The 26,923-nt window shown below is 43.4% G+C and overlaps 1 protein-coding gene and 1 long non-coding RNA gene across 2 annotated transcripts in view; one reads left to right on the top strand and one right to left on the bottom strand.

Annotated features, from left to right (window-relative positions):
* Positions 1-2,592: 2,592 nt before the first annotated feature.
* LOC307179732 lies at positions 2,593-10,681 on the bottom strand. The gene is made up of 3 exons (XR_013825530.1): positions 10,474-10,681; positions 7,995-8,111; positions 2,593-2,650 (listed from the first exon to the last, which is right to left on the bottom strand). It is a non-coding gene; the product is annotated as an uncharacterized lncRNA (long non-coding RNA).
* A 2,433-nt stretch (positions 10,682-13,114) lies between these two features.
* Positions 13,115-26,923, top strand: part of NRG1 (neuregulin 1) — a gene marked incomplete at its 3' end in the record, with an annotated part of 1,011,332 nt that continues 997,523 nt past the window's right edge. Inside the window, exon 1 of the mRNA XM_079909270.1 lies at positions 13,115-13,875. Coding sequence (XP_079765396.1) covers positions 13,155-13,875 — 721 coding nt within the window. The 5' untranslated portion in view covers positions 13,115-13,154. The remainder of the gene's footprint in view (positions 13,876-26,923) is intronic.

Here is a 26,923-nt window from a genome sequence, read left to right as displayed (position 1 = left end):
TGCTTATCTGCGTGTCCTGTAGAAGTAATTTAACCTCTCTAAGGTTTGTTTTCCTCAACTGTAAAGTAGAAATTATAATGCATTTCTCACTGGATTTTAAGGATTCAATGGGAGTATATAAAGGACTTAGCATATATAAGAAATCAATTTACTTCCTTTTGTGGATCAGAAGAATATTTCATAGTGAAATAAAACATTATCCTTGACTTTGATTTTTTGTAAATGAAACAGACAATGCAATATAGTGTTATAAGGTCCATAATAGAGGTAAATATGAGACACAACAGTGGCACAAAAAAGGGAGTGACTGACTCAGGCTGGTTGAACCAGGGATGCTCTCAAAGGGGAAGACCCTTGAGCTGAGATTAAAAGGTGAATAGGCTTATACTAGGTAAAAGATGTCCCCCAGTCCAGAGACCCCCTATATTACCCTCTCCAAGGAATAAACCTACAGGATTATGTCTGTGGGGAGAGGAAGCAGGCATATAGGATCAAGGAGTCAGAGGGAGGAATCTGCAAAGCTGTTAAAAATTGATCTCCACCAAGGTCCATCACAATATTTCAGAACACTGGGGATAAAGAGAAGATCCCACAAGCCTTTGGCGGGTGCGGGCAGGGAACCAATCTTATAAAAAGGAACAGGAATTAGAATGGCTGCAGATTTCAGAAAAACAATGCTGACAAAGAACAATGGAGCAGTAACTTCTACATTCTAAGGGAAAATCACTTCCAACCGAGAAACCTATACTCGGCCAAATTGCCAGTGAAGTGTAAGGACAGATTAATTGCCAGTGAAGTATAAGGACCTTCTTAAAACATTTACTCCATTTCTTGGGAGGCTGCTGAAGGATGTATTCCATTAAAACAAAGGCGTGGACCAAGAAAAAGAGAGACATTGTATCTAAGAAACAGGAGATTCAACTCAGGAGAGAAGCAAGGTCCATTCATTGGATAGTAAACGGAATCTCCAGGTAAAAACTCTTCATCAGGCAACAAGGGTAACTGGCAGAGGTTAGAACAGGTTGGAATTTTAGGAAGACAATTCTTTAAGAAAATGAAGCTGATAGAATAGCTAATGTAAATAAATGCAATGGGAGGGTGTTTAGACAGGTAAGGAAGGATTTGAGGTTGACTTAGGGGTAAGTACATAGAAAGTTAAACAAATGGGAAAAACTCCAAATAATTGTTTTACCTACCCTACTTCAGGGTAGGTAAAATTTTGAGCAGGGAAGGAATTTCAGTCATAGCTTATTACATGGCATAGTCCTGAATTACATACATAGGTATGATAATATAACCACTGAATATCAAAATTTTGTTTTAAGACTACTGGGGCATGGAGAGTGTGCTGCTTTTTGGGGGCTAGAAGGAGAAAAAAAAGCTAAATTCCTGTCTTCCATAGTTAATAGATAATGCCTAAAACTGAACAAAAAAAATCTAGCAATAGCTGTGCAAGCATGTTCTTGGGGTAAAAAACAAGAGTCACTAAAAGAGCTGAAAGTGAGCATTTTATGGACGGGGAAATGAGGAGTAGGGATATTTTGAGACTTAACAAATCTTATAGAAGTGGTATCATCTTGGACCATATGCATGCATCACTTTGATAAACAAAACTTGTAAAAAAAAAAAATGTCTTCTGTTCAAGAGTTTCCAACCTCAAGAAATTTCTACTCACTCTGGTGAAAACTTCAAGAACCTCTACCATTCCTCCCCAAATTGTCATGAAACCACGGATGCTGACACTAAGCTCTTTGCTCTCGGATTCCTAGACCTTAGGGCAGTTTTAAGCATGGCTTCCATCTGAAGCCTGCTGGTGAATGGTGGAAAAGTAAGACTATCCAGGTAACATTAGCCTGTAGCAGGGTTCAGCATAACTAAATTTGGTCAAGCTGGGGGATAAAGACAATAGGAAGGTGGTTCTACTATCAACTAGCCTGTTACCAGAACTTTAGAATTTGAGGCAGAAATATAACAGAAAATGTTAGGGGAGATGGAAAAAGTAAAGATGTTAAGAACAGATGAGTGTAGAGCAGATTAACTTATTAGATCATGGAGAAGACATGAAGGAAGATCTTATTCTTCATTGGACCAAGAACTAATTTCAAGGGGAAGTTTGCTGCTTTATATAAAAGAGGGAATTCTGAAGATAACTTCTATGTGACACAAGATGTCAATGTTGTTCATTTGAAAAGGTTGAACTTGATAAGGAGCTTTTCCCTCTTTGATCTTTCTGTTATTTGTAAAGAACGCAGGGTATCTCTAACTTAGCATTTCACGTCCATTGTTTGAAACTCCAGACACGATTTCCTATAGAAACAATTGCAGGTGGTGGGATCCACAGGCCAACCCTCCAATGACTCATTAGTCTCTGGGTGTCCCAACAGCACTGAACTAAACCAATGTTTCCATGGAAAAATTCAAATATGATTCATATTGAGCTGCAGGAATACTTGTGACCACATTTTTGTAACAGAAATTAAAAAGGAGTGATGAGTGGGTGGGATCAGGGATAGAGATACTCTGTAAGGGCAGGAGAGTGTCGCTACTGCAGAAGAATAAATTACAGCAGTGGAAATTTACCTCTCTGAATGCCTCTTGACAGAAAAACGATGGTATCTTGAACCCGTTGTGAATCTCATTGATACAGTTCCTAGGTGAAAACAGAATAAAGATATAGTTAGGAGCGTTTCTGGGCAGTAAGAGGTTGAAGAGACAGGAGAATGGAATTTCCAGATGAAAGAAGAGTTCTCTGGTCACATGGCACTTGGCTTCACAATTCTCTCCCGGCCACAAGCACCTCTCTCTCTCTCTTTCTGTCTCTCCCCCATATATATATATCACATGTTAAGCTTGTATAAATCAGAAGCTGCTTATAAATCATTATGATATCTGGTCAACCTAACAAAAACTCTTATCAATGAATGTTTTGAAATTTCACAATTAAGTAGAGAATAGCAAAGTTTAAGTGGTGAATATATAAACTCTAAATTAAAATGCTTTAATAATGAAGAACTTTTGCCTTGAGGGCCAAGGATGAAATCCAAGAATTGTACATTAATTTAACTTAATGAAGAGAAAAGTAACTATTTAAAGAGTTGACCCTTTTCTAAAATTCCAGAACTAACAGTGCATATAACTGAATGTTCATAATATAGTAAAGAATGCTCAGTCTATCAAACACAATTTTAATCAATTATTCACTGCATCTGCATTTTTAATATCAAGATAAAATAACTTACTGCTTTAGTATTTTCCCAAATATTTGTTCTTGGTAGGCTGACATCTGCTGTAGATAAAAGTAGGGTTCACAGACATTTTCATTCCTATTTACCATATGAGTTTTTGGCCGATCTTTCATATTGTATTAATGACCTCAGAAAAGAAATGCCCTCCTTCCCTTTTACTTTTCCTTTATAGAGCATTTCAGATACTTTCCTTGCTGATTTTGGGATGTTGCCCCAATTCCATGCCTGGCACAAAGGTAATATAAGCCAGGAGATAACTTTGTGAACTTAGTAACCTGTGACCGGACTTGTCCTGGGATCATCACCCTTTTACTCCTTACCTCATTCCCATGGAGGGAAGCAAGGAATACACAAAGGTAGAGAGCAGTTGGCTTAACTGGGGAGGACTGTGGCATTTTCCCACTCACTTCAGGTAAAAGAAGGTAACACCTCTTTCAAACCAACTGGGAGGGTGCAGGGAAGCTACAAGGTGATATTGCGGGTCCCTAGAATATGAGGAAACTGGCAGCTCTCTCCTCCACTAGAGACTTGTTGAAACATGGAAGCCCTTATGCCTTCCCTGGGAGACAGAGATCAAGGTGCTCCTTGATGTATGGAGACTGGGACCTACTTCTTACCTGGGGAACTTTGAAGGTAGGACAGCAGATGGAGCACCTATAATGACAGAGCAAAATGAGTGGGTAGTAGCCCACCTTGTCATCGTCTGGCATGGAAAGGATGTTTGAGTTTCCTATGGCTTGAGAGTGCTGTGGAAGGTAGAAGCTATCTTTTTTTTTTTTTTTTTTTTTTTTTTTTTGCGATACACGGGCCTCTCACTGTTGTGGCCTCTCCCGTTGCGGAGCACAGGCTCCGGACGCACAGGATCAGCGGCCATGGCTCACGGGCCCAGCCGCTCCGCAGCATGTGGGATCTTCCCGGACCAGGGCACGAACCCGTGTCCCCTGCATCGGCAGGCGGACTCTCAACCACTGCGCCACCAGGGAAGCCCTAGAAGCTATCTTTTTAAAAAATATTTATGTAATTTATTTTGGCTGCGCCGGGTCTTAACTGCAGCACACGGGATCTTTTTTTCTCTTTTTTTTAGTTGTGGCATGTGGGCTTCTTAGTTGCAGCATGCACGCCGGATCTATTTCCCCAACCAGGGATTGAACGCGGGTCCCTGCATTGGGAGCGTGGAGTCTTACCCACTGGACCACCAGGGAAGTCCCAGAGCTATCTTCAAAGTACCTCTCCCAAAGGTACCTCGCCGTGGCAAGAGAACACTATAGTCTTAGACTGGGATGGGAGGAGATATACCATTAGGGATAGGGAGAATTTCAAGAGGTAAGCCAAAACCTGGATCACCTTTGTCTGGGATCTGTGCAGTGTTGAGTACCTGCAAAACTCCTAAAGAAGCTCCCCGTGAACGTCACAAAAGTGCTAGTTATTTGGATGTCAGCCCAAAAGAGGTCACTGATAGCCAGCCAGTATTAACCAAGGAAGAACTGAAATGCAGAGTAATTGAAGCAAACAAAAAATACGCCTTTCCTTTAATTTGATCTTCCTTAACCCAGACCCTGGAAAAGCCAGAAGCACAGGGGGAGGGTGGGGAGGAAACGGGAGGGAACAGGCCAGTCTCCCCCACATGGCTGCCCGATTTGGGGTATTTGGAGAGCGGCTTGGGATTGGTGATGAGATTGCACTAGATTTAGACTGGACCAGACCCCTTTAATCCCTGCACGGCAGTTACATTCACGTAATGGGGTTGCGTTCTTTGCATACTTGTAAAAATCTGGAAGCTACAGGATCTGTCTGAAACAAGGACCAAGAGATGGAGATCCAACTGAGCGTATTTAAAAGCAGTGACTGGAGAAAAAAGTAACGCCATTTCCCACCAAGTTGAGACTGTTCAGCTGATTACATGGGGATAGGTTATGCAGTAAGGTGTTTTTGCTGACTGTTAAGGAGGCTCTTTGGGGATGTTATGCCCAGAGTATGAAGTTCAGAAGTCGGTGGATTCTTTCCCCAAAGAATCAATGTTTGGGGCTCAGTCTATTGGGAATGACTTATTATGAATATTAAAATCAGTTGTTTTTTTTTTGCGGTACGCGGGCCTCTCACTGTTGTGGCTTCTCCCGTTGCGGAACACAGGCTCCAGACGCACAGGCTCAGCGGCCATGGCTCACAGGCCCAGCCGCTCCGCGGCATGTGGGATCCTCCCAAACCGGGGCGTGAACCCGTGTCCCCTGCATCGGCAGGCGGACTCCCAACCACTGCGCCACCAGGGAAGCCCTAAAATCAGGTTTTTAAAACAAGTCCTTAATATGATCTTCATCTGTTGCTTCATTCATTCAAACATTTATTAATTGCCTTTGTCCTGCACACACACAAAAGTAATTCTAAGGCAGTTGTCACTGTGATCAAGAATGAGAATAAAATCATAGTAATTGATATGCCACTGACTATGTGCTAGGCCCTCTTCTAAATGCTTTATGCATGCTAATCTAATCAAGTGTATTTCATCCTAAAAGGGAGTTACTGTACTAGCTATATTTTATAGGTAATGAAACTTGAGGCACAAAGAGGTTAATTAACTTGCCTATGGGTATATAGCTAGTAGGGTTGAAGCTGGAATTTGAACTCAGGAAATCTGGCTGTAGAGTTTACATCTAATGCCATATTATTGCTCACAATATTAGATATTTCCTCTAATATAGAGTTTAATGAGAATATGACTAAGTTTAAAAATAAGATTACAGGGTGAAAGATGAACGTGTCCTGTAAACATTGGAAAAGGCTTCAAAATCATGTTCCAGTGCCACTGGAGATCCCACCATAAATTGTAGATAGATCTTTAGGACTTGTCATGGAAAGACTCACTAGTCTCATTCCAAAGATTTAGCTGTTTGTAATACCCATTATAATATCTTCTTTGGTCATATTGCTCAGAGAACATATCCTTTGTAATAAAATATATAGCTTAATGAGTTTCTTTATAGCTTAACGAATTTCTTATTTTTGGAGCAGTCTTCATAATTCCATTTAGACTTCATGACTTAGGAGATACTGCTCTCTATCTATATTTGCAGTGAATTTTGTTGGTGTTTCATTGTGGAGTTGTTTTTGAACCCTGAAACAAATCTCTTCTGATTGTTGGAGGAGGTCATCAAGAGGACATGACCACAGGTCATCCTGTGAACTGGACCCGGTCAGTAGGAGGCTCCTTACTCTAGTGCCTGAAATGTACATTTCACCTGCTATTTCCGCACTTGGACCCAGTTCAGGGTCACAGCCTTGGGAGAGTAATGTGAGCCTACCTGGACTGTACACGTGACTGAACGCTGCTAAAGCCTCTATATGAACTCTTAAGATTCTGGCGGGCGGGTGCAGAGTTAGGCTTATTTTGCGGCGCCCAAGACAAGCCTCATGTGTCCTTTGTTTATTAAATCTGACACCCACCAATCTGGAGTTATCTGCCTGTTTCTTCAGTCTTTCTTTGCCCTCCTCCTATGGGGGCCAGTGTTGGATTTTTTCTCAACACGGATGTATTCCAGGAAAAGATGATGGAAAAGTCTTTAACTTTTTCATGTCCCAACTGGGGCCTATGTCTTATGCCAGAGAAGAGCTTAACTATGGAAAAATGAAACACTGAAGAAAGAGGGACCACAAATAGCAAGCTGTTGCTTGTTGTGTTTTGGGAATGGTGTTCTCAGGAGAAGCAGCCGGAAGATGGCTCAGTGCTGGCTTAGGGGCCGAGACCTCTTTCCTTTGTAAGAGGAGACCTTTGTGATGGAGAACTGAGCACTGTAGGTGCTGAGAGCTTGGCGTTTCTGAAGTGCTACGATTGTGTATCCTATCACTTCTAGAAATGGTTTTTGAAAGGCTGCCGGCTTTTTAGGGAGGCTTATGACAGGGTTTTTAGTTAAACTATTGTGGCTTGTGGGCACGGCACAGAATTGGGAGAGCTGGAGCCTCAGTTCTAAACCTCATACTAAAAATAAAGAGCTTTATGACCCTGGGAAAGGCAGTCAGCTTTTCTGAACCTCTTTATCATTTATAAAATTAAGAACTTCAAACTAGACACCTAGGATTCTTTCCTGGTCTAAGATTTGATGTGTTTCTCTCTGAGTCAAAGCATCAACTAATGGAGAAAGTTAGAACTAATGTTCTAACATGGCACCCCAGGTTAGGGGGTGGATAATAAAATATTTATTTATACCACTCTTTCATGAGTAGATATAGTAAGAGCTGATGCAAAACCTACCAGTAGAGCCTCTTCTTTCTTCACGTTTGGCATATTTGTAAATAGCAACAATAAGTCCCATAAAGTGTTCGTAGAAATAAAAAAAATTCATATTCATGACTCCTAAATATCAGTAATGATATCACGGTGAAATTTTCAAATCAATCTTTGAGGGGAAATGAATAACTTATGTATAATATATTCATTATCTTAAGTAGCATTATTTCTATTGGATGGTTCATGTACTAATAAGGCAAAAGAAAGAAACTTTTGCTCAATGAAAAGTGATAAAATAAAAATAGTATTTGATCTGAACAACTGCCTTCAATAATCTGCAAAATGATGATAATGATTCTTTCTTTATATCACTGTATTGTGTTATATAATATAGTCAATAATAATGTTAATAATAACATTAATATTCATCATCTCATCGTCCCCAAGGAGGGTACCAGGGAAGTCACATTAACACTGATACCTTTATTTCTAGTTTATTAGCTAACATGGTGATGATAACAGGCCCCTACCTTGCTATCCACGTTCCCCCTCCAGTGTGCTATGTAATGGCTGGGAATTTCCACCACGGGGCTGCCACACATGAGCTCGGGCTGCTATGCTTCTTCCGTCTTCTTTCTTAAGAGGCGCTGCGATGAGAACACAGCTCCGTTACTTCTAAGTGCAGTGACATCCCCACTGCTGTCTTGTTCCCCCTTAGATCCTTCAGGACACATCTGCAGTGGTCCTTCCTCCCAGAAATGGAAAGTGGTCTTCCCCTTCACATAGCCTTTTTACTTTTTCACCTGAGTTTTAAAGCAACATGCGTGGCGTGGTGCCTTTAAGTGTTATAACATTCTTCATCGAAAAGGCTACTTCAGCTTTTACTGTGGTTCTGTCCCTATAAGCATGAGCCTTTGTTCTGAGCTGGAGCCTGGGGAACACGTCCCATAGTGCCCTCTGTTTTCCATCCTCCTCTTTCCTCTGTTTCTTCCCCAGGTTCCTCCTTTCTCCTTCAGAAAACACACTCTCCCATTCTCTCTCTCTCTAACCCATCAGAAAACATCATTAACTCATACAGACAGATGGGCCAGATGATGGGAGAGATAGGATCGCCAGCCTAGACCAGCAATCACAGCTGACTCACTGACTCAACTGAATCACAGTCTAAACAAATAGTGATATAAGATTGGTGCACACCAGAGAATCACCGTTTGAATTTTATGACCAGGTCAGAAATAAGTATCTTACAGCCTGTTACAGAAAAGTACGTTTAAACAGTCAGAGTCCTAAGTTTTTCTGGACCTTATGTCTGCTCCAAGACAGGCGGCTAAGCAAGTGAGGATTCTTTGGGAGACTGCAAATTCGAGACACCACGACCAGGAGAAGAGTTGTTTCATCATTTATGGCTGAAGGTGTGCATTCTACATGCTGTTGGTCAGTGATGATAAAGTAGGTATCAGTGCCTCTGTGGATTTCCTGTTGCCCCTTCAAGAGCCACCATTTAGAAGCATCTAATCAGGTATAAAGTGCTGGGGGTGAGAAAACTTTTTCAGGTTGCCACTGCACTTTGGACTTCCTCTTCAGATTTTCTAAACTAGTAAAAATACTATTTCACCTCTACCTGCATAATTTTGTCTGTTCTTTCCCCACCTGAGCACATAAAATATTCCCAGGTAACATGATGACAACTGTTCTGATCGCTCATTTTTCTGTTGGTTCCAAATGACCAATGAGACTAATTAAGTCCTCAAGGAAACACTCACCTTTACTGTCAATAGGTGGTCATCTTAACTAGTCAGGATAAGTAAATAGGGCCAGTCTCTAATAACCAAGGAGGCAATCCATATTTCCTTTTCAGAACTGGGATGGGGAAAATTTGTGATGGAGGGGACACTGAATATTTGAATACAATGCTTAAATATGTTTACACATGTTTATATTATCATTATGCCACGTATCCTGGAGTTAATAAATCTAAAGTTTTTGTCAGTGGTTCTCAAAGTGTGGTCTCTCCACCAGCAGTGGCATCAGTAGCACCTGGGAACTTATTAGAAATGCATATTCTTAGGCCCTACCCCCAGACCTTCTGCAACAGAAACTTTGGGATGGGACTGGCAATCGGTGCATTTTGATGCACAAGTGAGTCTGGTGCAGGGTTTAAGTACCCTGGTTTTAGGATGTTTCCAAGAATGAGCCCTTTTCTTTTTGTCTTTTTAAAACAGTGTGGACCAATTAAATTGTCCCTTTTCTGAAGAGCATGTAATCACACTGAACAATTGTTCATACATTTCTCAAGTATATGTTAATCATATTAGAAATGTTCTCCCCCTTTCATTCAAAAGGGAAACATCCTTTTAACATTTGGGAGCACCTGAACAGGAAGACTCCAATACAAAAACAGCAAGGAAATATACGTGCAAATGGTTCTCACCTATGCTTAGAAAAGATCCACAAGAGTTACCCCTTAACACTACTTAGCTGAGAGAGGAGTAGAAGAGAATGTGGGAGTGAGGTAAAGGCATAAAAAAATACAGAAAAAGGGCATTAAAAAAACATATGAAGCAGCTTATGTTTAATCATAGATAAAATGCTTGGTGAAGTCCTAAGAGGGGTATCTGCGCCTGTAAGCCAGTGCTTTAAATGTTATTGTTTTCACTTCCCGGACTTCCATCTCCGTGACAGGGTGGGTAGTATTGGGGTAACGTGTGGGAAGCACGTTACCACATCAGTCCTGATTAATCAGCTGACATTTATTGAGTGTTTACTATATCCCCCCCAGTTGGGTTAAAACGGGAATGCTGGAAACACCGTCTCGGCTTTTTAACAAGCTTTTACTAGTTGAAGAGATGGGAGTCAAACGGAAACACTTGGGCACAATAAAATAACATGTTCAAAAATGAGGCACAAGACAGATTGCAAATGCAGGGGGGCTGCAAATGCTGGGGTCACTCTGAGTGTCTAGTGTTTAAGAAGGCTACAGGGGGCAGGTGGACCTCAAAGGATGCTTACTATCTGTAGTGGATTGTAGACATGGCCTCAGGTCTTCTTCCCGAATCTCTGCCCCTTGGCAATGCAAGTTTCCAGCTCCTCACATGGAGAACTCCTGTAATTCGCCTTGTAACACAGGCAGTGGTGAGGTGCCAGTTCTGAGGCCAGGCCTCAAGACACCTTGCATGCTTCTGTCCACTCTCTTGGAACCTGTCCAGCCGCCATGAACAAGCCCAGGTTAAGCCTGTTGAAAGAGACCACATCCATTAAGAGATGAGCTGTCTCAGCTGAGGCTATCTGAGACTAGTCAGCGCCCAGCAGCACCATCAGTGAGCCCAGTCAAAATCGCCGCTCCAGGGGCTTCCCTGGTGGCGCGGTGATTGAGAGTCCGCCTGCTGATGCAGGGGACACAGGTTCGTGCCCCGGTCCGGGAAGATCCCACATGCCGCGGAGCGGCTGGGCCCGTGAGCCATGGCCGCTGAGCCTGTGCATCTGGAGCCTGTGCTCCGCAATGGAAGAGGCCACAGCAGTGAGAGGCCCGCGTACCACAAAAAAAAAAAAAAAAAGTTCACCGATCCACAGAATCCTGGGCTATGTGAATCAATATTGTTTTAGGCCAACAAATTTTGGACTGGGTTGTCATACAGCAGTAGATAGCTGATACAAGGTCTGAAAGGTGGAGAGGAAGGGAGAAAGCGTTCTAGGCTGGAGTTGCAACTCCAAACAGGTTGAGAGTCAGAAAGGTGTGAGGTCAGGTCAAAGAAGAGTGAAGCCACCAGTAGGATTGGATGTCTGACCACTTTCTTCCAATAAATCAGGAGCATGAGCATTTAAGAGAACATATACTGGAAGTCAGACCTGCACTATTACAACTCTTGAGGCGCACCATCAAGCCCTAAGAAATAGGAATGCCCACATGCTGAAACACACAGTGAGCTTCAGTACCCCATCTGTCCAAGATGTACTTTGAGAGAGTGAGGCATTGTTTTCTAGCCAACTATATTATGCCAAGGGGGAAAAAAGAAAAGATCTTTGTGGCCTACAATCTGCTTTTACTTTTTATATAGAGAAGTCTAAAGTTTATGTGACTTACTTTCAAGAAACTGCTAGAGGCAACTTCACAGAATCCCAGAGTAAAGGATATTATGTAGCTAGAGTGCTTTTAAAGTCTTAAATTCTCACAACGTGCATCTAGTAGGCCATTGAATAACACACAGCTTCGACTCAATTTTATTAGATCATTGAATTTATTTTTTACCATAAAAAGCGCAAGAGAAATAGCTTCCTTTAAATGCTAAAAATGTGTTCTTTCTGTTGAGTGGTACTTGCCGGGACAGAACATCCCTGGGAGATGACGGATTCTTGTTTCAAAAGCAGCTTCTTAAATTTGGCGGGACAGCGGTGGAGGGTTCCGAGGGGGATGGGATGAGTTAGGGTGGGGCGGGTGTGATATTCAGATGGAACAATATTTAACCTACAGCCCCTCATGCCTGGGATCCTTTGTACCAGCAGGCACGGAGGCGTCCTTCGTTTCATTCAGTTTTTTTTTTTTTTTTTAAAAGCGGAGTAGTTGACGAAGCGCCAGAAACTTTATACCAAATGGCCTTATTGAGCCACTATTTTATTCAAGCAGTGCTCAGATCAGCAGTACCCCAAAGGTCAGAAAATCACGGCGAACGGGGAATTTCCACAGCAGAAAAGGCAAGGGTAATCAAGCCTGAAGCGTCCCACGAGGGGAGCCGTGGAAGAGGCAGCAAACCTGAAGAGCTCCGTGTGTGTGCGCGTTAGCAGGGGAGCGAGCGAGATAGAAAGTTGTTCTAATTGCAGCTTTTCTCCTGCGAACGTGTTGCTCCCTTTGGTCTCTCCGGTAACCAGTTCACCCAAAACTTTTCTGCCACGAGGCCCCGGAAATCCCGCGTGCTCCCTTCCTGCGCCGGCTAACAGGCCCCCGGTCAAAGAAGCGTCACCTCTCAGACCCCGGGAAATCTCCGCAGCCCCCTCAGACTTCAGCCTGGTCGCCGCCCGGCCTCCCAGTGCAGCAATCGGGGCGACGGAGAGGGAGGCGGCGCGCAGGCCAGGGAAGACCCGGGAGGACCGACTCGCGGGCCGGGCTCGGGCATCGGCATGGGGAAGGGAGGCGCGGGCCGAGCTCGCCCCGCAGGTAAACAGGCCGGCGAGGCGCAGGGCGCTGCCGCCGCGGCCGCCCAGCGATTTCCAGGCACGCAACTCCGCCTCCAGGGATCTCTCCCTCGCGCGCTCGCCCCGCCGCCCGCTCGCAGCCTCAGCAGCCGCCGCAGCATCACTTCACACAAAGGACTGTTCCCCGCCGAGCAGCACCTCCACGTCCTCCTCCGGTGACGGCAGCCCCGACAGCCGGGCTCGGGCGCGGCGGCGGCGCGGGGAGGACCTGTCACTCCCAGCAACCGCGGCGGCGGCTTTTTTTTTTTCTATTTTGCTTAAAAAAACATTTTTTTTTTTTGCCCTTATACTGCTTGGCCTTTCTGTGGTTCCACCCACCTCTTCTCTCCCTTCCTCCTCCTCCTCCCGTAAACAACTCTCCCACAGCTCCCGCCAATAAATAAATTAGGAGGAGGGTAAGGGGGAGGGGTGCGGGGGGAGGAGGGGAGAGGAAAAGGGAGGCAGCGCGAGGGAGCGAGGCAGAGTCCGAACCGACAGCCAGGAGCCCGCACGCACCTCGCACCATGAGATGGCGACGCGCCCCGCGCCGCTCCGAGAGGACCGGACCCCGGGCCCCGCGCCCCGGCCCTGACGCCCGCTCGCCGCCGCCGCCGCTGCCGCTGCTGCTGCTGCTGTGGACCGCGGCCCTGGCGCCGGGGGCGGCCGCCGGCAACGAGGCGGCTCCCGCGGGGGCCTCGGTGTGCTACGCGTCCCCGCCCAGCGTGGGCTCGGTGCAGGAGCTGGCTCAGCGCGCCGCGGTGGTGATAGAGGGAAAGGTGCACGCGCCGCGGCGGCAGCAGGGGGCACTCGACAGGAAGGCAGCGGCGGCGGCGGCGGCGGGCGAGGCAGGGGCGTGGGGAGGCGAGCGCCAGCCGTCAGCCGCCGGCCCGGGAGCGCTGCCCGCCGCCAACCGGACCGTGCACCCGTGGCCCACGGGCCCCGCGCCCAGCGCCGCCGAGCCCGGAGACGAGGCGCCCTATCTGGTGAAGGTGCACCAGGTGTGGGCGGTGAAAGCCGGGGGCTTGAAGAAGGACTCGCTGCTCACCGTGCGCCTGGGCGCCTGGGGCCACCCCGCGTTCCCCTCCTGCGGGCGGCTCAAGGAGGACAGCAGGTATATCTTCTTCATGGAGCCCGATGCCAACAGCAGCGGCCGTGCGCCGGCCGCCTTCCGAGCATCCTTCCCCCCTCTCGAGACGGGCCGGAACCTCAAGAAGGAAGTCAGCCGGGTGCTGTGCAAGCGGTGCGGTAAGTTCCTCGCCTCGCGGGGCGCGCTCGGGCGGGGCGGGGAGGGCGCACTCCCGGGGCGCGGCGGGCGCCGGGCTTTCGACGGACGCGGTCTGAGCGGTGGAGTTTCGGGCTTGGAAGCCTCTGGGCGATCCTCAGAGGAGGAGGGTTCGCGGATTGGATTCCACGGGCAGCGCCTTCTCCAGTGTCCCGGTTTCGAGGCATTGCCATTGGTGAAAGCCCAAGTTTGGTCCTCGGTTGGGGCCGCCTCAAACTTTTTAATTCCTTGGGGTTTCGTTCGTCAAGTAGAATGGAAATGGGCCGGCTGCTTTCTTGCGCGTGCCTTCTTGAACTCTTTCGTTAGGAGTTGCTGTTAAGGGCAGCCGTGTGGGGCTTTTCCTCTGAAGGAGGAAAGGTGAGTCGGACAGGACTGTAAAGTCTTCCCATCACTTCGAGTCCGGAGTGTGGACTTGGTCAGGGGTTTGTGTCAGGGGTTTGTGTCTATGGAGAGTCCAACAAGAAAAGGACAGAGCACTGCGATTCCCCTTGCGATGTGGCAGAGTTTTTGGCGAACTCATTGTCTGAACAGACAGGTGCAGTCTGCACCTTGTGAAAATGTGTATATGAGAAGTATATAAAGTTGGGTGTTTTCTTTTTGCTGACATCATGTCAAGAATTTTTGTTTTCATAGTATTTTCGTTTGGAGTATGCTTTGGCACGTCAGGGCGTCAGAACAGATGAGTGTCATTATGGAGCTTCGCATGTGTAGGCCCTTAAGGAGAATTTCGGAAGATAAGTTTAGCAATCGTGTTTCAAAGACCTTTCCCGATTTTACCACTGCAAAGGGTTCTTCCCAGGTCTCCTTAGTATTATCAGGTCCGAGAAATCAGCTGATAAGCTGATTACATTTCTGAAGTAGCATTACGTTTATGCCATTCATAAAATTTCTAGGTTCTAAATATTTGTGTAATTTCCTGATGATCATGTAATCACTAAAACATAGGGGGTTTCTTCTCAAACCAAAAATTAACATGATTACACATCACAGATTCTAACGTGAATAATAGTTTTCCCCTGGTCTTGATGTATCCGTCTGATAGATGGTTGGGTTAATTGAATTTTTACAAAACTCAGCACCATGCCATGCTGGGTCCGCCTGTGATGTACAGTGCGTCAGCTGTTTTCAATTCGTATCAGGTGATGGTTATTTAAATTTCTGATGAGCATTTCTGATGCTTGTAGCCTGCGGTTAATTGATGCCTAACGATTTGGTTTTGAGGTCAGGGAAGAGCATTGCTTATCCTCCATTGCCTTATTTTCACAATGCACTTTGTGCGCCAGAGACCTGTTAAGATTGCACCACTCTGTGGCCGGAAGCTGTTCTCAAACAGTGGTGCTGAAGAAAGCTGAGTGATGTTGGGATTCCCCGGGTCTGGCTGATAGATGTCACTATAAAACATGGGAAACTCTCTGCTGGGAGCTGTCTTTATTAGGAAACACAAAAGCTCCTCACCATTGAACTGCATCATATGTTATTCTGTTAGAGAATCTGAAACAAAACATTTTAAGCCACGCTGTCATCCCATTTTCACGTGTTTTATTGTATGCCGTTCAGGAAGGATTTTGCTTTTACCCCAAACCATATGAGTGGTGGATCACTTACTGCACATGGTGGAAGTTAATATAAAGGGGATCGTAGTTGGCACTGATGCCTAGGATGGGGGGTGGAGTGTTGCTAGATAAGCCATGGTGTTAGTTACGCCTTCAAACTAGAAGGAGATGTCAGCTTTCAGGGGTAAACTTCTTATAAGTGTCCAGAGGACGCTTGGAAATGGAAAATTCATGTTGTCTGGAGAAATACTATTTTCGTGCTTCTAAGCCGAAAAAGCTTCACTGAAGGTAGTCTTGCCTTTTTGTTTGCCAGTCAAAGGAAATACCTAGTTGTAAGTTGTGGCATGCTAAACAAAGCAGGGTTGTTTTTTTAAATGAACTGGAAATCTCCTGCGTGTAATGTAGTAGATTAAGAAATCATGAAGTTACTGCTTCAGGTTTGTGTAATTATTGTGTATGTTTGGTGATTTTAGGGTTACGTACTTTAAATTACGATACCGCGTGAAACTTTAATAGGTTGAGCTAAAGACTAACTGAAATCGTGCTCAAAGTTTCTCTTGGATTTTTACGAACATAGTAGTTATTGTGACATTGTAGGCTATAAGTAAATAGTATAAGCTATTTTATATAAGGAAACTCAGTAAGTCCATACTTGGAATATGGGGTGTAAAACTGTGTATGTGTGTGAAAACTTGTGAATTCTTCCAGTTGTGTGGTCTGGTTTAACAGTGCCATTCAGAACTTACCAGGCAAAGGAACACAAATTGGGCAAAAAAAAAAATGTACAGAGAGAATAGGGACTGATTTGTCGTGGTTGAGCTGCTTCTGTGTGCTTCTGGTCAGGAGATTTCAGGGAGAGTGATGGAGCAGAGGGTTCTTATCTAACCACACGAAGCTGCCCTGGGGGCGCGATGGTTGTTCCTGCCTGAGCCCTGATGCTAGGCTGGAGAGGGGATATAGCCAAGTCATTTTGTGATATCGTACCCAGGGCAACAGTTTCCAGCTCTCCTTTGCTCAGCTGCAGTGTTGTTTCCTACAAGTTGCTTCCTAGTGTAGAAACTACACGTGCAACAGATTAGCCTTAGGGTTGAGCTACTTGAAGTCTTCCCTGAATTATTTTTTCTCTCCTCCCCGTCCCCTCTCCCCATCTAAGAGAAACTCCTGAGTAGAGTCTGTATAAAAAGCAGCTCTCCTCTGAACAATGGACTTTTGGAAACAAAAACTGTGTAGTGTATTTTAGGTGACAACACAGAATCTCAGAGCTTGTTTGCTTTATGTTTGAGGTTTGTGTGAACTACACTTCCTTTACAGTTAAATTCTTCCCAGTCTTTGCTTTCTCTCTTGCTCACTACACAGGCTAAGACATTTCTAGGTTTTATATTTATTGGAATGGAGAATAATTTGCTGTGCAATTAAATTGCCATTATTCAAACAAATCATTGTTTGATGTACTACACTTCTAGTTTTCAAAGCATTGCGGTTATACTAGGCTGTAACTGATTCCCAAAAAGGAGTAAAAATACTGATGTTGAATAACATCTATAATTGGGCCATGCAAGATTTGTACATCAGTTGTGTTCTTACAAGCCAATCTAAATATTCAGTATATTATATCATATTGGAATGTGTAATAATGCAAACATGTTTGTCAGATATTTATGATCAACGTCTTTCTTTTTCTCATGTCCTCAATAACTATTTCATAAAGTGTGCTGACCTTATGGTGTTATGAAAATGACAGAAATGCTGCAGGGATTTTCCAGCCAACTATTGAAGAGAATTATTCTTAATAAAAGCTATATTAAGGGTAGAGCAATGGGAACAGATACAGCTTGGCTACTTGTCTTTCATAAATGTGTAAATGTAATTTCCCAAGTGCTTGTGATGGCTCTCTCTAAACTGTATAAATCTTACTGTCAATTCTGTACTGTATTTAGAACACTTCTTTCTGTTGAGTAGAGAAACCGTGTATGTATTTATATATATTTATTTTAAAAAATGAAACCAAGATGGGTCCTTTGGGAAAACAACTCTTTGGAATAAAAATATTTTAAAAGGTGAATTTAAATATCTGAATCAGTATATTACAGGCACTAGGGGATCGTTCTCATCAAGTTGTGGGAGATCTATAAATCCTCTGGATCTAGGGAAAGTTTTACCATATGTCTTAATGTATTAGGTAAGACCAGGAAGCTTAAACAGCCCTGAGGGTCAAAACAATGGGCTGTGCTTCCGCTGGCCTGTATATTTATAGCAAATGAGAGCAAAAGACGTGATTGGGCGGGTTATTGCCCTTGTCAAATGCAATCTATTCATTGTTCAGGAAATCTCCTTTGCTTCGATGCCCATTTTCTTCCTGTTATTTTTTTCTTAATTATAAACATAACATCTTTTAAAACCTATTTTTAAATTTCAGTGACAAGTGATGAACTGGCCAGGTGTCCAAAGATCTTGAAACTCTCATCTGCCCTCAGTACTTAGCAATACTTAGGTTTTTTGTTTGGTTGTTTTTGATATGCTCAAGTGATGTGGAAACATTATGTGTATAGGTAATTCTGATTGAATGGGTATCTTGATTAGCCTTATATAAATGAATGATAATGAAAACAAAGTATATAATGAGAAACAGTGGTAGGGATTCATGTATTATTACAGTCATTGAAAGTATATAATGAAAAAAGTTTGTAAAGAAAACAAAAGGTTAAAAAAATAATTAGGGCTCTTATGGACTCATGCAATTTGTTACCAAAAACAATAGTGTAACAACATGTTGTCGTCAAAGTTTTCATAAGAAAGTGAGAAACGAATCTTTAATGTCCTTACTTTGTAGACAGTTTTCCATTCAAGTATGAATGCTCTAAATTTGCGCATGCACATTTTACTCTGGGCTGTTACGTTATCATGAAATTTAAGTTAAAATGAAAGTAACATTATGAAAGAATGTATGACCTAGCCCCTGTCCCAAATTTCAGTCACTTTCTAATACTTGAACAGCTGATTAGTGATACAGCCTGTCACATTTTAAAATGTAAAGTTGAATTATTTGCACATTTACACAATTCAGACCTAAGTCTTATTAAGTGCTAGTTGAGAGGCTGTATTTCGTATTACTGTGTTTTCATATTGTTTAGGGCGGTGATGGGCTTGAGTTAAGCCTGTTTCTGAAGGCTTGTCTCCTGACTCTCCATCTGCAAATGATCCGTACAGGTCGAAGAAGATTTAAAAAAAAAGAAATTTTGGTGAAGTTGAAAGCTTAAAATGGGTTGACGAATCTCTGCTTGGCATAGATCTGAATGTTAGGAAATAGTCCCCCCCAACATAGACTTGCCACCCAGCCATCCTAGAATGAGATGCCTAAGTGGTAATTGACATTATTTTTTTAGTCTTCCAGAGAACCAGGATATTTTTCCCTTTGGAAAATAGTTTCCTGAGAAACTGTATCCTAACCTTGATTCTCCCCATCAGGACCTAGCCCAATTTATATCCTGTTTTTTTTTTTTTTTAATAACTAAAAAAACAAAAAGTTTACTCACAGCTTGGATGGTACAGGGGAGACAGAGGTATCAGTTCCTAACTCAGGCTTCAGCTGTGTCTTCCCTTCATCTCTATTTCCTTTGTGAGGACACTGCAGGGTAAAGCTTTAGGTAAACGATGGGGCCCATCAGTGGATCTGAGTCTTCAAGAGAGCAAAGGATGTATTGATGCTTGCTCATCGTCACACTGACAAGTCTTCTCTTGACACCTTGGAATTCCGCTGTCTGGGTCTAAGTGTGTCAGAATACGGAGGTCCTAGATCACAAGACGTGAATGTTGGGAGTTCCCTGGTGGCCTAGTGGTTAGGATTCTGGGCTTTCACTGTCAGGGCCTGGGTTCAATCCCTGCTCAGGGAACTGAGAATCCTGCAAGCTGCACGGTGCAAAAAAAAAAAAAAAAAAGATGTGAATTTACAATAGGTGTCTTTCAGTTCCTGATAGGCTCTTTGTTCCTCCCATGAAGACATAGATGGTAACCCGCATTGCATCTCTATTTCAGGGGCTTCCCCGCTACAAAGCCCGGCTTTGGAGATCTGCCCCAGTCAGTGTGCTGGGGACTAGAAGAGCACAGCTCCGAGTGCTGCCTGCTTCTGGAGCTGGGGGCCAGGTTTAGGAGGTCATGCCCAGAGCCTAGGGGAGGGAATTACTTCTTTCGCTCTGCTGTGCCACCAAGTGTGAGCTGAACAGAGCCCAGCACAAGGGAACATGCCTGATGTGAGCCCTAGGGTCTTGGTGGTGGGCACACCCGTGAGCCCGGGGCATGGAGGGGTCATGATCAGAGAGGTGAAGCCCTCTCTGCTTTGCTGCATTAGGAAAGTCACAGCAGTAATACTGTTGTCCCAAACATTTGTCTCTAGTCTGCGAATTGCTGTTAAGGCAAAAGAAGCTAAAAACTTGAGGGGCTTTCTAAGACCACTGGGTTATAACTATTACTCGTTGAGTTTGTGTCTTTTTTTCCCTCTGTGATAGACACATGTTGCCTGACCCGTGTGGGTTAAATACGTGTTAAATAATCAAATGAATAAATGAATGAAGCATCCTGGATGCTTGTTGGATGGTGGCAATCACTGTTCTAGGCTGAATTTTGGAGAAAACAAACAAAACCTCTGATTCTTTCTCTTCAGCTCTCTAATTTGGTGAGCTAGCCTCTTTGTAGGAAGTAGCATTTAGAACCACATCCTGTCAGGACACCATTTCCTCCTCTGGATCAACCTTTGGGCTTCCAAGAAAGGTTATTTAATTTCCTAAAATTTGTTTTTTTCATAACTTATTCCTGGATTTTAGTATTCTGTATTCTGTGTACTCTATAGCCCCAGCTGGGGAACAGAATTCCCTGTGTTGTAAGGACTTCCAAGCACAAAAGGGGTTTTCGATTGTCAATGGATCCCTGCCACTGTTTTGAGCAGACCCATTACCAAATCATCCCAACCAATTTTGTTTTGGGTACTAGATCTCAGCTCTCAGGAATTCTGTGTTCTCCCTGATCTCCCCCAAGGTGTTTCACCACGTCAGCCCTGTAAGTGCAGTTCTTGTAACTGAGGATGGAAAAGACTGCTTGTATCCCTCAGAAGTAATAAGAAAAGATTTTGGATGACTTACTTTTCACTTTTTCTTTCCTTTGTCGTGAACATCCAGTCAGCTCTTGGTTAGAATGTAGGTGGGACGGCGCCTGTCCATGTGGGCTCTGGTGAACAATGAGATCCTTTTCCTCCACTTTTTTGGTCGGCCTTGGGGACACCACGGGCGATGTGTCGTCTGTGAAGCAGCAGATGCGGTGGTGGCATTTTCTTCTACCGCAGGGAGCATCCTGGCTGCAACTCAGTGCAGACCTGGAGAGGAGGTTCTGTCTACTGAGGAGGAGAAGGGTAGCTGTCGTTGTTTCAGGTAAAATTGGTCATTAGACTTGGTCCTCGGGAGGTGATTCTGACAGTGGAGGCCCTTCGGTGGCTGCCTGGATGGAGATGTTCCACTCAAGAGTTCATTGTCATGCCATCAGCACACAAGGACCACAGCTTTGAAATTTCCCCGGCTCTCTATTTCTTTGCAAGTCTGGACACCTCTGAGATACTCTTTCCTCCGAGGTCCTCATTCCCATCCACTGAGATGGCTCACATCTTTTCCTCAGAAATCGTGGCAACTTTTCTTTCATTGCAGTGGGAATTTTATTAGAAAGTCAAGCATTTTTGGACCACAGTCTTATTCTGGTGAGTGTGTTTTTCCCCCAAGTTGTAATAACATAAAAGTCACCATTTAAGTTATTTCTAAGTTGCAGTTCAGTGGCATGAAGTGTTCACATGCCACCATCACCACCATCGATCTCCAAAAGTTTTTCATCTTCCCAAACTGAAACTCCAAACCAATTAAACAAGAATTCCCTATTCGCTCTCCTCCAGCCCCTGGCGACTACCGTTCTGATTTGTCTCCATAATTTGACTGTATTTTACCTCATTTTAGTGGAACCACACAGTATTTGCCTTTTTGTTACTGGCTATTTCCCTCGGCATAATGAATTTGAGACTCACCTATGTTGTAGCATGTGTCAGAATTTCATTCCGTTTGAAGGCTGAATAATATTCCATTGCATGTATGTACCACATTGTTTATCTGTCAGTGGACACTTGGGTTGTTTCTACCTTTTGGCTGTTGTCAATAATGCTGCTATGAACATGGGTGTACAAATATCTGTTCGAGACCCTGCTTTCAATTCTTCTGGATACATATCCAGAAGTGGAATTGCTGGATCATATGGTAATTTGATGTTTAATTTTTGGAAGAACTGCCATGCTGTTTTCCACAGTAGCTGTACCATTTTACATTCCCGCCGGCAACGCACAAGGGTTCCAATGTCTTCACGTTCCCGCCAATGTGTATTATTTTCTATTGGTTTGATGATAGGCATCCTGATGGGTGTGAAGTGGTGATGAGCAGTTTTTGTATTGTTGTTGTTTTCTATTCAAAGTTAGTGCTTCTAATTACACTGTCATTAATAAACAAAAGTTCCCAGAAACAGAGGTGTTCATCTGTCCAACTCTTAATTTACCCAGCATTTAGGCTCCTGAATCTGAAGCCACCAAATAACGAAATTACAATAGATAATAGCTTAATAAAAACCAATAAAAGGTTTAAAGGTTAAAGTTAGCCTCTAGTCACTATTCATATTGCTCTCAACATGGTCCAGAGAGACACCTTATCATACCTGGATTAGTGTCAGCATCTTTTAATTTTTATTTATTCATTAAGTTTCCTTTTTTATAATTTCCCTGCCTCTGTTCTGTCCGTTGCTGCAAACTGACTTTCGTTAAACCCTGCACTGGAGGACGAATCGCTCTAAAATGCTACTTTTATGAGACCTCTTTTTCTGCTCAAACTTTCAATGGATGCATCATAGTTACATCTAGACCCTGACGTTCAGGGTCCTCCTTAATCCAAACCGAGCCTAATCTTTGTCACTTGTACTATGTGAACGATTTTATCCGGGCTGCTTCATGAACGGGCCATGTACTTTCCTAATCCTCTAGTTTTTTGTGTTTTTTTTTTGCGGTACACGGGCCTCTCACTGCTGCGGCCTCTCCCGTTGTGGAGCACAGGCTCCAGATGCGCAGGCTCAGCGGCCATGGCTCACGGGCCCAGCCGCTCTGCGGCATGTGGGATCTTCCCGGACTGGGGCACGAACCCGTGTCCCCTGCATCGGCAGGCGGACTCTTAACCACTGCACCGCCAGGGAATCCCTAATCCTCTAGTTTTTACATATGCCACTTCCTCTGCCTGGGTCTGCTTCTTCCCTTATTTCTGTCCACAGAAATTCTATGTCTCCTTCAAGGGACAGCTATATCCTACTGCTTCCACGACAGTCCTAATAACGATCCTGCCAGAAATACTCACTCTAGCCTTTGAATACAGAGCACCATATAAAGTATGTTTTACTCCATACTTTATACGTGGTGCATTTCAAATTTCCCTTATGTTGTCTTTGGTTTTTAAAAACTGATGTGTTTAACAGTTTTTCTAGCTGTGAATGTCTTGCCTCACCTGGGAGACCACAGTATCCTTGTAGCCAGACACTTGGGGTGTCCTCAGCTTATTCACAAGTGAAAAGTGCCCCAGCCTTAGAGTCAGGAGAACTCCTTTCCACTTCTAGCTTTGTAGTTTAGTACCTGGGTGGTTTGGGGTGAGTAACTTTACCTCTTTGGGCCTCAGTTCCCTAATATGCAGCATGAGAAGGTGGAAGTAAAGAGCTTTCCATGGTCCATTCAGTCTGCATCTGGTTCTCATCTCAGAAATGACCCAACATGCAAACCCCTTCTGCTACTGCCCGAGGAGCTTTTCTTTCCCTCTCTCCTCATTTTAGTCTTGTTCTGTGGAGAAGAGTCATGGAAAAACAATTGTGAAACTTTTGGACACTCCGAAAGAGGAGTGACAGCTTAAGTAGAGTGAAAAAGCGTCTCCCCTTTTCCTCCAAAGCTTTTCGCCTCCCTTGCCTTTTGGGTCATTTTATTACACTGTCAAAGAGTAGTTATTTGTGTTCACGAGCATCGTCTTTTCAAAAAGCAGATACTGTCCTTGAAGCTATAAAGTATGATTAATATATTAATTTACAACTGTAAACTTTTAAAGCAAGAAGTTCAGTCATTTGTTTTATAAAATGACAAAGAAGATTCGAAGTGCTTTACTATGAATTTTAATTTATCTATTTTAACAGTGTAAGTCTGACACTGTTTTAGGTTTTTAATCATTAGTGCTGTTGTGGAAATGGACGAGACCAGCGCAGAGAATAGGGAAATCCTGGTTTCCAGCCAGATGGTACCAGTTCTGATGATGGTGGGGAGAGAGTTCCCACCTTCATGCAGAATTGGGTTAAAAGACCTTTCTCAGCTTATGATATTTATGGTTGGGGCCAGAAGATGATAGATTTTAGTCCCTTTGTGAGTAGAAGGAGCAATACAGAAGCAAGTTGTCAGATGAGAAATAATTGGATCTTTTTAAATCACTGCATGAAGAGGCGTTGGCAGTGCCACACGGGCCGGGCACGACTCAAGTGCATCATGTCTAGTTTTGTTTTGCTCCTTCCTTTGCCTCTGATGAGTTCAGCTATTCCAGCAGATCTAATGGTGCTTAGAAACCATGGCTCCTAGGTCCATATCTCTAGCCCAGGCCCTATTTTCTGGCTCCAGATCAGTATATTCAAGCACTTACCAGATAACTCACCCAAATGTCCTACAGACACTTCACGGTAAACACATTGAACAGGATCTCATCATGTCCCCTGGCAGTCCGTCTGGACACCTGGATACTAATGATGAAACTGCTATCGCGACTCCTATTACAGTCACTGCTGTTACTACCAGTGGCTTCCTGGAGTGACAGCTTATTCTATGCCACATAGAGTAGTAAGTGCTCATAAGAGCTTAGTTAACTCCTCACCATATGGTAGCATCAGTGTCTTCCTAGTTAGCCCAACCGGAAACCTCTGCTTCTGCCCCATATCCATTTGGTGACCAGATCCCATTGATTCTACCTCCTTAACACATCTCAGACCCCTCCCTTCTACCCCAACTCCACTGTTTCTGTAGCAGTTCTCAGCCTTATTGGAACAGCCTCTTATCTTTGCTTAGGGATTCTTCTCGTCTTAAATTCATTCTCTGAACTATTGCTAATGATCTTTCCAAAGCAGAAAAGATGGTACTATATACCCTTGCTTAAACCTCTTCAGCTGCCATCAGGATAAAATCTGAACTCCTTAGAATGGCTTAGAAGGCATCCACCTTTTATCCAAGTGTTCTTATCCAATTTCTTCTCCTACCTGGAACCCTGTGCTACACTGATGGCATGGCTCCCCACATGCCAAGTGGCTGGAGGGATGTTTACATTTACACCTACAGTTCGTTCTTCCCCAGAACGGTCTGCTTCTCTATCTACTTTCTGTGCCTTTGCTACCCGTTGTACCAGACTATGTCCTTCAGTGGGAGGACGGTTACATAAAACTGTATGGCTATATAATGGATTGTGTTGTCTTTAAGAATCTTGTTGTAGAAGAAAGTATAATGACGTATAGATACATTCATAGTGTATTGTCAAGTGAAAAAATACAGTGCAGACGGTATAATTGCTTTTACTATTATCTATCTATTTATATCCATCTGTCAATCTAAAGAGAAATAAAAGCCTGGAAATCTATATAACAAAATGTTAGTTAGGCATTAGAATGATTGATTTTAGGAATTTCATGTGTATTTCTAGAATTTCTATAGTGATTATAGATTCCTTTTAATAAGGAAAAGGAATACATGCTGTTTTTAATAGAAATACTGACAAAGACTGAATCTTACTTAAGGGAATTTGTCCCTTTTGAACATTGCCTTTCTCATAGTAGATGTACTAGTTAGGGTAGGCCAACTGCTGTAACAAATGGTACCCCAAATATATTACAGTGCAAATTCAATAGTTTATTTCTGCCGGTGAGTAGACAGACACAAGATATTCTAGTCTTTCCTTTCCTCTGAAAGAGACGGGTGCTGACACCTGAGGCATAGCTGAACCTCACTTCCGACCAAATTGGTTGAAATAGGCAGGGTTCCAATTTGCAATGGTCATTTTATTCTTAATGGCTCGGCTGTCCTTTGGAAAGGAGACATATTTGCCTTTTGCTGCCTCATTGCAGTGGGTGAGCCAAATAGTTACATGCAGAGCAGACATCACAGCCATCCATGTTCACGGTAGATAAATACCATATGAACTACGTGCTCTGTCTTGTGTTCAGCTTCACATTTTGCAGGTTGGTTTTGCATTAAATCTTTTTTTTTTAACGTTTTATTTTATATTGGAGTATAGTTGATTGATAGTGTTGTGTTTTGGGTGGCCAGCAAAGTGATTCAGTTATACGTATACATGTATCTATTCTTTTTCAAATTCTTTTCCCATTCAGGTTGTTACGTAATACTGAGCCGAGTTCCCTGCGCTATACAGTAGGTCTTTGTTGGTTATTCATTTTATTTTTTTTCTTTATAGCAGCGTATACATGTCAGTCCTTAACTCCCTAAACTATCCCTCCCCCAACTCTTCCCCCCTGGTAACCATAAGTTCTCTGAGTCTGTTTCTGTTTTATAAATAAGATCATTTGTATCATTTTTTTTAAGATTCTGCATATAAGTGATATCATACAATATTTCTCTGTCTGACTTCACTAAATCTTTAAGGTTTTGCGCTAACACTTAAAGGTATGATGCTCACTATGTCTGATTTCATCTGCTACCACTGGAAATGCAGAGGGTCAGGCCATAGTCACTGTCTTTCACTGGCATGTTGAGGATGCCTTTTAAAGCTCTGTGTTTAACAAATCATTTTGATATAGGGGCCGTGGAGAAATACTCTCAGGCTTTATCCCTGCCGACTTAATTGGGTTTCATGATCACATTACTTAGTAGGATAAATTAAAAATGGCTGGTCAAGCTCCCTGTAGAAAGCACAATTGTTAGGTTCAACCTGCCCAGTGTATTAACTGTATTGATGAGTAATCGTTCCACCATTTTAAATCACTTTTATTAACTTTTTTCATAGTTGTATTTCCAGGAACTTGCTAAATAACTGTCATTATGTACTCAGTAATATTTCTTTTTAGAATACTGTCGAAAAGTCCATGAAAATGATTAAGTTGCCAATATTATCCACCTACTTCCTGTTAGTAAGGATTGTTGGTGATTTTATGATGTGCTGGTTGTATGCCTGTGCGTCCTTTGTGTAGCCCAGGAGGAAAAGGAACCAACTCGTAACAGGTGAACGGAGACAATAAATGCATGGTTGTGAAGTTGTGTAAAATAATTAGTCTTTTGTGCATCTACATCGTGCACGTTATTGTTGTGCTCTTAAAATTTTTTATTAAATATTGAGAATATAAAGAGGATACTTAAGAATTATGTGTAGGGACGTCC

The sequence above is a fragment of the Stenella coeruleoalba genome (assembly GCF_951394435.1).
Source record: "Stenella coeruleoalba genome assembly, chromosome: 21".
Lineage (NCBI taxonomy): Eukaryota > Metazoa > Chordata > Mammalia > Artiodactyla > Delphinidae > Stenella > Stenella coeruleoalba.
This window is presented reverse-complemented; position numbering and strand designations above follow the sequence as displayed.